The 13,315-nt window shown below is 30.4% G+C and overlaps 1 protein-coding gene across 1 annotated transcript; it reads left to right on the plus strand.

Moving 5' to 3' along the window:
* The first annotated feature begins 1,880 nt into the window (after positions 1-1,880).
* Positions 1,881-2,213, plus strand: LOC110700845 (putative lipid-transfer protein DIR1). Its single transcript, XM_021878429.1, has one exon. The coding sequence runs from the start codon at positions 1,881-1,883 to the stop codon at positions 2,211-2,213; it is 333 nt and encodes a 110-aa protein (XP_021734121.1).
* Positions 2,214-13,315: the final 11,102 nt, after the last annotated feature.

Genomic DNA, 13,315 nt, shown 5'->3' on the forward strand with positions numbered 1-13,315 from the left:
GATGACCCCAGGAGTCACCGCACGCATTCAGTTCATTATTTGAAAAAATATCAAAAATTGACATGAAATCGTGTATTATAATCTTCAATTTTGGACAATTTTTCACTTTTTTTGACCCAAAAATAAGAATTTCCGAGATACTTACCATGGACCCTAATACACCCTGAGAGTCCATTTGGGTGGGTAAATCCATCCAATATGAATTTCAACGATCAATTTACCCGTTTACAACTTGCACCGATTTCATAAACTCAAGCTTACAACGGACATTTATGACAACATATAATGATCATATATGGTTCCAAATGGCATTATATGATACTAAGATGTATCCCCTATTATCTCAAGACTTTTCGACACGGGGTCTCGAAACCTCAAAAATTATTCAAAAACCGTGGATAATAGCCTTCAATTTTGGAAAATTTTGACTTTTTTTGGACAAGAAATAAAAATTGCCGAGATGTTTACCATGGTTCCTAATAACATCCGGGAGTCCAATTGGGTGGGTGGAACCATCCAATTTGCCTTTAAGCATCTAATTTACCCGTTTTCATAAACGCCTCTTGTATTGGCTAGAAGCTTTCACGGGGTCTTTACGTAGCCAAATAATGGTCATATATGGGTCAAAACAATATTATATGCCCCCAGAATGCATCCCATAGTGTTCTATGAATTTTTGACATGAGTCCCGACACTTTCTAGATTGCTCTGATTTCGTGTATTATAGTCTTTGTATTTGGCTTCCTTATATCAAATTTTCACCCTGCGAGATTATGCATCCATCCAAGCACTTTCATGGGTTCCCAAAGGGCCTTGGGAGTCATACATAGTGTTCAGAACCATCTCATTCATCCTTAATCATCATGTATGAAGGTAAAGTCAACATACCCTCAAATGACAAAAATAACTCTAAGTATGCCTTGTCCTTGGGTGCACGGTGCACTGTGCACATGTCTTGTGCAGATTCCAAGCACCCCCTTGCACCATCCGACACCCCAACACTTAGGCTTTGTGACTTGTCTTAATCCCGTACTTAGCAGTTTTTAGCATATAAGATGCACAGATAACCTCGTTTTCTAAATATAGGTGTTTTAAGGGAATAGAGTGGGAGTGGGGGATGGACGAATCAAAGCGATATGGAGTTGAATCCCAGTGGATCGTGGCAGTAAGACCACTTTGCCACTTAAAATACCCTGTCGCGTATTTAAGTCGTTTGCAAAGGATTCCACCCTGATCCGTTGTTTTCAAGGATCGGTAAATTTAAAATTATTCAAAGCTAATCCCTCTGTAATTTTAAAGTAAAATGTTTGACTTTTCGCACTAATCACCTAATACACTTTTGACTAATGATAGAGATTTATTCATAAGAAAAAATTATAGTTCGTTGTATATCTTAACTGGAATCATCTCAATGAATAGATTAAAACTGTTTAATTATTATTGCCTTTACTTACTAATAATTAACTATATTATTGATTAAAATTACATTGACTACACCTGTATACAAGAAAAACGTTTCATTTAAAAAAAATTACAGAGAGTAAAAGTTACAAATGTATAAATGATATGATTAACGATTTTGATATAATATGAGGCTGATTTCAACACGCTTCCGTCATAGTCAAATACCTTGATTCTGTCTTAAATTTATCCAAATGCAAAAAAGGGATGTAAAATAAAACGAGATCACAAATTTAATGAGGAAAAGAAAAATCTATTATTACCAAATTGAGGCTTGAGGCATTATAAAATGTTGCATGGGTAGTAGCTAAGGAAATGCATTATTCCTCATCAAACACAAAGCCAAAACACAAACTAAAGTTAATTAAAAAGAAATTTTTTAAAAAAATTAAGTAGTGAAATTATAATTTTTAAGGATTATGGAGATAGTGAGAAATAAGAAGGTAGTAGTAACAATGTTGTTAATGACAGTAATTAGTATGGTAATGATGGATCAAGTGTTGACGGTAGAAATGCCACCGGATTTATGTGGATTTTATTTTAAGTATTTCATCTTAAATTGTGGGCCAGCTTTACTTCATCCCGAAAAGCCAAGTGCTGATTGTTGCAAGGTTCTTGAAGATGGTGATGCTGATTGCCTTTGCAAATTTGCTTCTTCCCCTATTTTGCCTGATCTTGGTATTGTTAAAGAATATTATTTGGCTACGTTGGCCAATTGTGGCTTACCTGATTGTACCCCTCCTCCAATTTAATGTAATCCATAGTTTATGTATTAATAATAATCGAAAACAAAAGATGATTTTGCATTTGATTTAAGTTTTATGTTGGTTTGTTTTGTTCGATTAATTTTATGTATGATTGAATAATCACATGCAGTTGCAAATAATTAGATCGAGTGGAGGGAATACGTACATAGTATTTACATTATGCAATGGAATCTAGTATCACTCGGAATTTTACCTAGGAATGGCCAAATAAGGAAGCAAGAAACTCGGAATTATTATTATTAGAACATAGAGCGCAATTATTTTTAATTGGAACAGGTTATTTAACCCCAAATCATAATTTAATCCAAGCTTATTTTTGAAAGAAAATAATAGAATAACAATTATTTAAGAACAAATTATAAAACGACCTAGCCCAAATCAATATTTTTTGTGCTATATTATAATTTAAATACTACATATATAAAATGACAAGAGTACGGTGATATTGTTCTCAATCATCTCATGATTAAACAAGAGGCTTTGAAGGACGTGAATTTACTAGACATAATTCCGTGATATTTACCTAAAATAAAACAGCATAATCAATAAGTTGCACTATGTTATACAGTACTTCGATTTAATAAGGTGAAGTTATATGCTATCAGTAGATTATAGTACGTAAATGTAGAAAACACCAAGATTTGGCAGCATATTGGACATATTCATCCGATACTACTATAAGCATATAGTAATTTTTACCAAACTTTGGGCTGTTCTCGGTGGTAAATGTAGTTGAATTACTTGATCATATCAATCAATTTTGACAATAAGAAACTATTCAATATATATATATATATATATATATATATATATATATATATATATATATATATATATATATATATATATATATAGACACACACACAAATTATTGACCTCTTGTAACACAAATCAATTAATTAATTTACCTATAATTCATGTATGAAAGTCGGAAAAAAAAAAAGTGACAACTTGGTATTTCAAATTTAATAAATGATGGTTGGGAAGCATATTAGGGTTTATTCGATCACATAAAGATACATAGTGACCTTAATTATTAAAGTACCGACATCAGACTTATATGTAATCGATTTTATGATAGTAAAAGGTAAAGTTGATAGTTCTAAACTTCTAATTTAACCAACCAATAAGTGACCTTTTGCGGTACGGTCTTGTGGTGCACTATTTATGTGAATTGAAGCACGCACCTTGACCCTACCCTTTTCGATCTTTTAAATATCAGTGAATTCCAAATTCTTCAAAACAACTCCCTTTGAATTTTTGTAAAATGAAACGTTTTGACTCTTTGTACTACTTCCTTTATACAATTTGATTATCTATACGTAAGAAAAAAAATTTAAGTGTTGTAGATACTTAATAGAATGGTTTCAATGAATAGATTATCAACAATCAATTATTATAGTTTTAATTATTGATAGTTAAAAATATTATTCATCAAAATTTAACATTATTGATATAACTATACAAGAGAAACGTTTCATTTTAAAAAAAAAAATAAGGAGAGGGGGGTTACTCATATATATATATATATATATATATATATATATATATATATATATATATATATATTGAAAGGGGGTTACTCATATATAAGTGATAAACAATTTTAATAATTTGAGGTTTGATGGCAACATGCTTCCGTCATAGTCCAAGGCTCAATTTATTTGTATTTATTACTCCTTGATTTTATCTTTAATTTATCCAAACACAAAAAAGGCAAGTAAAATAAAATGAGATCACAAATTTAATGAGGAAAAGAAATATCTAATATTACCATTTTAGGCAGTATAAAATGCTGCATAGATTATAGCTAAGGAAATACATTATTCCTCATCAAACACAGAACTAAAAGTAATTAAGAGAAAAAAAGAAACATTGAGTAGTGAAATAATAATATTTGAGGATTATGGAGATAATGAGAAAGAAGGTAGGAGTAGCGATGTTGTTAATGACAGTAATTAGCATGGTAATGACGGATCAAGTGTTAATGATAGATATTCCAAAGGATATATGTGGGGTACCCATAGATGAATTCTTTCTACTATGTGGGCCATCATTGCTTGGTCCCAGACCAACAAGCGCAAAATGTTGCAACGATCTTAAAAAGGGTGATGCTAACTGCTTTTGTAAAATTCCTTCTTCTCCTTTTTTTCCTGGTGAAATTGATAAGAAACTTTTTTATAATATGTTGACCAATTGTGGCTTACCTAAGTGTACTCCTACTCAAGATTAATGTATTCTGTAATCCTTACTTATAAAATAGGGGAAAAAATAAACTATATTTACATTTGATTTAAGTTATTTTTTGTTATTTTTTGTTTTGTTTTTTTGTTTTTTAATTTTTTTTAAATTTTTTTTTATGTTATGGTTGTTTTATTTATACATGATTGAATAATTACATACATCGTAACGATTGGATTGAATGTAGGTAAATGTTGGTTAATTGTGTGTTTATGTCAAATAAATAACAAGTTTACCTTTTTTTTTTTAAAAAAAAAAGTTTAATCGGAAATTTTAATCGTTAACCACCCACATGCAAGGTGTGTGATCACCAAAATTTGTGGTTACAAATCCCGCTTTCAAATCAAATAGTTTCAATGATGTTAAGATTTAATGTCGAAAAACCAAGTGATGGTGCAAGATGCGTACGAGGTCGAAACATGTAGTACAATTTGGAACCATATAAACTCACTTCGATTCAGTTACATAGCACTACTTTGAGATATATTTTTTAATTTACACTATTTTGATGATTTATATAATTTTTAACACCAATTTGACAAATCGTTCTAATTTTATTAAAATTGTATATAAAAATAGTCTCTATATTCTTTAAATGCATCACTTAACTTGCACATTTGCCAATACATAACTTTGGTATCAATACATTTAATATTAGCAAATATTAATTACTAAAAATAGACATTTAATCGACTAATCAAACAATATATACGTAATAACATTTATATAATAGATGATAATATAAATTATTAAATAATTCTGCTACTAGATTGGATTACGTTATTGGTTCTTGTCACGAGTTGGTGTATTTTTTTTAAATATGTTTCATCAAGAAGTGGTTATGGTGTGTCGTCGCCCAACATATTTTAAGGTGTTATTGAATTTTATGATAGAAGAAAGGGCTCTGATACCATGCTTGATTAATATGGAAAATCTCTTATCACACTAGGATACACATATAAAACAAATATATATTTGCCTACCATCATATCAATAATATTCTATCATATCATTTCCTTACAGTATCCCTTTCATCACTCATCTTAGTAACAATGTATAATTTCATACAATAAGGGTTTGGATAGAGATTTCAAAGTTTTTAAAATCGGGTTTCTCCCCGTAGCCGTATGATAGTATGCTTGTTTGGGTAGAATTTGATTATACAATTTGATTATCTTAAATACTTATTAGAATGGTTTCAATGAATAGATTATTAACAATCAATTGTTATAATATTAATTATTGATAATTAAGATATTATTCATCAAAATTTAACATTGATATAACTATACAAGAGAAACTTTTCATTAAAAAAAAAAAAAAATAGGGGAGGGGGTGTGTTTACTCGTATATAACTAATATAAGTGATAAACAATTTTAATAATTTGAGGCTTGGTGTCAACACGCTTCCGTCATAGTCAAAGGCTCAATTTATTTGTATTTATTACACCTTGATTTTGTCTTAAATTTATCCAAACACATAAAAGGCAAGTAAAATAAAATGAGATCACAAATTTAATGAGGAAAAGAAATATCTAATATTACCATTTGAGGTAGTATAAAATGCTGCATAGATAGTAGCTAAGGAAATACATTATTCTTCATCAAACACAAAACTAAAAGTAATTAAGAAGAAAAAAAAAACATTGAGTAGTGAAATAATAATATTTGAGGATTATGGAGATAATGAGAAAGAAGGTAGGAGTAGTGATGTTGTTAATGACAGTAATTAGCATGGTAATGATGGATCAAGTGTTAATGATAGATTTTCCAAAGGATATATGTGGTGTGCCCTTGGGTGAATTCTTTGTGTATTGTGGGCCATCATTGCTCAGTCCTAGACCAACAAGCGCACAATGTTGCAACGATCTTAAAAAGGGTGATGCTAACTGCTTTTGCAAAATTCCTTCTTCTCCTTTTTTCCTGGTGAAATTGATAAGAAACTTTTTTATGATATGTTGACCAATTGTGGCTTACCTAAGTGTACCCCTTCTCAAACTTAATGTACTCTGTAATCCTTACTAATAAAATTAGGGGAAAAAATAAACTATTTTTACATTTGGTTTAAGTTTTTTATTTTTATTATTATTATTATTATTTTTTTATGTTATGGTTGTTTTATTTATACATGATTGAATGGTTACATACATTGTAACGATTGGATTGAATGGAGGGAAATTTGTTACGCCCTTGGCTTGAGGTCGGATTTTGGACAAAGGGATTGGATAACCGATGTCATCTTGTTGGTTAATTGTGTGTTTATGTCAAATAAATAACAAGTTAACTTGTTTTAAAAAAAAAAGTTTAACTGGAAATTTTGTCATGTTTATTTTATAAAAAATTACTGATTTAATTTTTTTGTGAAGCATCACCTTGTACATGTAACATACCAATTTTTAATATTGACTTCTAATTTTAATCGTTAACCACCCACATGCAAGGCGTGTGATCACCAAAATTTGAGGTTACAAATCCCGCTTTCAATCAAATAGTTTCAAAGGATGTTAAGATCTAATGTCGAAAAACCAAGTGATGGTGCAAGATGCGTACGAGGTCGAAACATGTAGTATAGTTTGGAACCATATAAACTCACTTCAATTCAGTTACGTAGCACTACTTTGAGAAATAATTTTTAATTTATATAATTTTTAACACCAATTTGACAAATTGTTCTAATTTTATTAAAACTGTATATGAAAATAATATTTATATTCTTTAAATAATGCATCACTTAACTTGCATATTTGCCCATACATAATTTTGGTATCAATATATTTAAATAACTATGAGTAAATATTAATTAATGAAAATAGACATTTAATCTACTAATCAAACAACAATCACATAATAACATTTATATACACCGTAATAGATGATAATAAAAATTATTAAGTAATGCTCCTACTAGATTGGATTACGTTATTGGTTCTTGCCACAAGTTGATGTATATTTCTAATATGTTTCATCAAGAATTGGTGATGTGTTGTCGCCCAATATATTTTAAGGTGTTATTGAATTTTATGATAGAAGAAAGGGTTCTGATACTATGCTAGATTAATATATACAGAAGGTTGAATCTGTTATTTCATTAAAATTCTCCCTTTTTGATCAACAACGCAGATAACTTATCATATAGTAAACAAATATATCTTTGCCTACCATCATATCAATAATATTATATCATATCTTTTTTTAACATTATCCATTTCACTCATCTTAGTAACAATGTATAATTTCATACAATAAGGGTTTGGATATAAATTTCAAAATTTTTAAAATCGAGTTTCTCCCCATGTCCCTATTTTTTTCGGTGCACACGAGAAAAGAGAAAGGAAAACCTTAGAACAAGAACTAAAAAGAAAAAGAAAAAGAAACAAAACGAAACTAAGAAACAGAAAACAGAAGAAACAAAGTAAAAGAGAAACAAAAAAATAAAGGGAACTAGGCTGCTAAGACCAGCATCGCAAAGCAGCCTTTATTGCACTTCAATTAGCTTCGGTTGGAACCATCCTATCCCTTGTGACTCCCCTCAAATCCTCCAATAAAACGGTTCGAAGATGCTCCGGGACCGCCTCAAAGATGACTATTTTTTCTATAGCCGTTACTTCATAATTAGCTAACCAATCAGCAGCTCGATTAGCTTCTCTGTAGCAGTGACTAATTGTAAGCTCCCAATCTCTTTTAGCAATCAAGGTCTTACATTTAAGTAACAAATGAATATAAGGAGAGTTGGCGGGAATAGGATCCACCAACATACGAATCAATTTCCCCATGTCCCTATGATTGTATGCGTGTTTGGGCAGAATTCTATGCACTGCATTAATATATTTGAAAGACAGAATCAATTTCACGTCCAAGTTAAAAAATTATGGAGCAAGAAATTCTTACAATGGTGTTACACATTAATTTTGGAGATTAAATACACCTAAACATAAAGGATAAAAAATATAATCTAAGTAGGAAGTTTTAAGAGAGATTAATGTTTTGAAACATATTTCTTATAAATACATATATATTACTAACAAAACTTGTTATAAGAGGAAAGGAGAGCCTTGCAATATATCATAATTAGGGGTAAGACTTCGGTCTGACGGTTCGGTTTGACCTCGGTTTGAGTCGGTTTCGGTTTGGAGCGGTTCGGATTGAAACGGTTTAGTTTAGCTGGCATGTCGGTTTGGTTCGGTTTGGGTTAGTCATGGCTCGGTTTGGTTTCGGTTTATTTCTTTGCTGTTTAAATTCGGTTTGGGTCATAAGCAGGTCGGTTTATAAACGATTCGGATTATGTCGGTTCAGTTTGATACGGGTCGGTTTAGGGGGCGGGTTTACCCGGGTAAATGTCAGTTCGGTTTACAAACGGTTTGGATCAAGCCGGTTTGGTTTGAAATGGGTCGGTTTAGGGGCGGGTTTACCCGGGTCAATATCGGTTCGGTTTATAAACGGTGCGAATCATGTCGGTTCAGTTTGAAATGGGCTGGTTTAGTGGAGGGTTTACACAGTTCAATTGGTTCGGTTTATGAACGGTTTGGATCATGTCGGTTCGGTTTATAAGCGGTTTGGGTCATGAATTCATGATTGTTTTAAAGATCGCGTCATGACCATGATTTAATGAGTTGATACTTATAATACGATAAATCGATAATTAAGAATGTACAAGTATTCAATTAGATTGATCAACAAGTGTTTTAAACTTTTAAGTTTTAATAATCAGATATGTAAATATGTTTATCGATTGTAGTACATACCAATAATTCAATGAGGCAATGATACTTATGATAGTATGATAATGATACCAACCGTACATTCGTACGATATGATATACATAATAATTAATCTATAATTACATATACATTAACAATATCGTATTGAATCAATTTCCATTTCCAAACATTGCATTTCTTATAAATTATAACTTACACGAGATTAAATGGATTCGTTATTTAGTTTGTTACTTTAGATTACTAACTCAAACAACTTAATAAGTTAAATGGACGAAATCACGAAATCATGACCATGATTTAATGAGTTGATACTTATAATACGATAAATCGATAATTAAGAATGTACAAGTATTCAATTAGATTGATCAACAAGTGTTTTAAACTTTTAAGTTTTAATAATCAAATATGTAAATATGTTTATCGATTATAGTACATACCAATAATTCAATGAGGCAATGATACTTATGATAGTATGATAATGATACCAACCGTACATTCGTACGATATGATATACATAATAATTAATCTATAATTACATATACATTAACAATATCGTATTGAATCAATTTCCATTTTCAAACATTGCATTTCTTATAAATTATAACTTACACGAGATTAAATGGATTCGTTATTTAGTTTGTTACTTTATTTAGATTACTAACTCAAACAACTTAATAAGTTAAATGGATGAAATCACGAAATCACTAATTAAAGTGGTGATGAAATCATTATGCAATACTAATGTACGAATAGTCAAATATACAACGGTTAGATTGAATGCCCATGAAAAACAATGGTTAGATTTTCATTACTTTATTAGTTATTAGTATTATTACTTATTAAGTTCTTATTAGTTTATTATATATACTGATATACAGTCACAGACTCACAAATATATATAATATACATATAGAGATGTCAGATATTGATGTGCATTAACTCATTAAGTCATTAACTATGTCGTATTGAATCAATTTCAATTTTAAAACATTTGCGTTTCTTACAATTTATAACTTATAAGTAATAAACTAATAATAATAATAATAGTAGTAATAATAATAATAATAATAATAATAATAATAATAAATAATAAATAATAATAATAATGATAGTAATAATAATAACAATTATAATAATATTATAATAATAGTAGTAGTAGTAAACTGTAATAATAATAATATTAACAAATAATTATACTAACAATAATAATAATAATAATCCCTCAAAATAATAATAATAATAAATAATTAAAAAAAACGGTCAAAAAGACCTAGAAAAGCACAAAGAAAAATCTAGACCGTTAGATCTAGATGAATATTCTGGAATCTACAAAAAAAAAATGAACGGTTAGATGTTGAGATTGAATATGGACGGTTAGATCAACTGAACAAGTAAAACCTAAACCTAGAAAAAAAAAACCCACTCTATCAGCCATTCAGCCGTTTTACACTTTTACTCACTCGGTCACTCTTTTATTCTCAATCTATCATAGTTTCTCTCTCTAATTTTTCAGTTTCTCACTCTTTCGTTCTGAAATTCTCAAGAATCTCAACTTCTCAACTTTTAAAAATCCTAATTAGGGTTTTTGTTTTCGTTTCATTTGTGTTTTGGATCTACAGTTCTGATTTCTCGCTTTACATTCTCGTTTTTTTGTTTTTCAAATCTTCCTCTCCTTCAATTTGAAGGCTTCAAGCCGTCAAAAGTTCAAAACTCAAGGTAATTTTTTGTTAATTTTTGTTGTTTTCGTTTTGATTTTTTTCGTTTTTGTTTCGGTTTGTTTATTTAGGGTTTTTGTTTTCGTTTCATTTTTGTTTTGGATCTAAGTTCTGATTTCTGACTTTTCTATTCTCGTTTTTTTTTTCAAATCTTCCTCTCCTTCAAGCCGTCAAACCTCAAGGTAATTTTTTGTTAATTTTTGTTGTTTTCGTTTTGATTTTTTTCGTTTTCGTTTCGATTTTTTACTTTTTTTATTTAGGGTTTTTGTTTTCGTTTCATTTTTTGTTTAGGATCTAAAGTTCTGATTTCTGACTTTTCCATTCTCGTTTTTTTTTTTTTTCAAATCTTCCTCTCCTTCAAGCCGTCAAACCTCAAGGTAATTTTTTCGATTTTTTTTCGTTTTCGTTTCGGGTTTTTTTTTTTAATTTCAAGTTCTGATAATCTACATTCTTGATTTTTTCTTTTGGTCTCCAGTTCAGGCAGTTCTCCATCTTCAAATCTCCTTCAAGCCGTCAAAGGTAATTACTTTTTCCTTTTCGTTTTTTTTTAATACAGTATTTCTGTTTTTGTATTTGATTATTGTTGTTGTTCTTGCTTGAATATAGTCGAAATATGCCTAAAATCTGTTGTTGATTGTATTTTTGTTTTTTACGGGAAAATGGTAGATTTGTGCTGTTTTGTTGTTTATTATGCTCGATTTAAGAGTAATGATGATGGGTTGTTCAGATTATGTGATTATTATTGTTGGAATACATGCATTGTTTATTTATTGGAATACTTGTGCAGTTGTGCTTCATGCTTTGGTCCATACTCCATAAAAAATGATGGTTGACCATACTGTCAATTGCATACTTGTAATAATTGGCATATTTTGTACTCAAGAATGAATTTATCCATTGAAATTCAATTGTGGGTCCTTATGCCTTACTGAAAAAAATGACTTACCAGGGAAATCATGCATGCTTAAAATGTATACTTGTATGATTGGCTTAAAGTTGGCTTAAAGTTAGTACTTAGAATGTACACATATGTCAGTCACATGAGACAATGAATGCTTAATTGCTCACTATTAGTAGAATCTGTCACTTAATTTGGTACTTATAAATGTTGTTTTTTTTTTTTTTGTTTCAGTCATGTCTCGTGAGTATGATGAATTTGACTATGAGAGGCAATCAAATTTTGATATTGTTAGCTCTCAAGCTGCCTCTGTCCCGGATGATGATGCTAGTAATACCGGCATTATCAATCCTTCTGTTAATAAACGTCAAAGAACCACAGGTATATGGAAGCATTACACTTTTTTTGTAAAGACGATAGGTAATGAAAAGGTAGATTATGCTCGTTGTAATTTGTGTGGCAAAGAATATCCCATTCTAATTTGTATTTTGTTAGTGTTTTAAAAATTGAGTACGCTATTACTCAAGCCTTTAAAGACCCTAAACTTGCACCCATGGCAGCAGTTATGCTTGAGAAGTTTGAGAGTTATTGGGAGGATTATAGTTTGATACTTTCAGTTGCTATTGCTCTTGATCCTCGTTATAAGTTGTTTCGAGTGAGACATATGTTGAACTCGTTGTATAATGATGAGGCATGCGACGAAAAGATTATGATGATTAAGGAAGCTTTTTATGACCTTTATAAATTTTATTCTACTGCATCTAATACAAGCTGCAGAAATCCTGCCTCTTCAAACACAGCTCAATCTGAAAATTCTAATCGCACGTTGAGATCTCAAAATATTTTCACGGTATTTATGTTATACAATATACTCAGTATTAATGGTAGTCTTCTACTTTTATTTGTAATGTCATAATTTAACTTTTAATAAAAATCTGTTTCAGTTGCATGAGGTTGATGACGAATGTGATGATTCAACTAGATGCCCTCTGGCTGATCTTGAGGCATATTTGAATGGACCTCGTTCGCGATTAATTCAAGGGGAACATTTTGACGTTCTCAAGTACTGGGAATCTCAAGCTTCTTCTCTTCCTATTTTAGCTAATATGGCAAGGGATGTTTTGGCCATTCCTATTACATCGGTGGCCTCTGAATCTTCTTTTAGTTTGGGAGGTCGTATTTTGAACAAATATAGGGGTAAACTTTTGCCAAAGAATGTTGAGGCATTGGTTACCACCCAAAATTGGTGTCGTGGTTATCAAGCGGATGTTGAGGAAGACGTCCTCCTTATTGGTAAAGAGATTGAAGCCGAAAGTGCTTCATCTGCATAACTGGTATTTGTGTCTCATTGTGGTTTATTTTATCTTGAAAAATTGTTGCCCTTGTCATTTATTTTCGGACTTGCTGGCAGCATTTTTCAAGACTTTTAAAATCGTTGCCCTTGTCATTTATGTTGAGACTTAAATAGTTAAATGTATTTTGGTACTTGCTGGCAGCATTTCTCAAGTTTTTGTT

Source organism: Chenopodium quinoa, unplaced genomic scaffold, assembly GCF_001683475.1.
Source record: "Chenopodium quinoa cultivar QQ74 unplaced genomic scaffold, ASM168347v1, whole genome shotgun sequence".
In the NCBI taxonomy this organism is placed as follows: domain Eukaryota; kingdom Viridiplantae; phylum Streptophyta; class Magnoliopsida; order Caryophyllales; family Amaranthaceae; genus Chenopodium; species Chenopodium quinoa.

Bases quoted from the DNA above. Each gene is read 5' to 3' on its own strand.
- LOC110700845 (XM_021878429.1), top strand. From the start codon at position 1,881: ATGGAGATAGTGAGAAATAAGAAGGTAGTAGTAACAATGTTGTTAATG.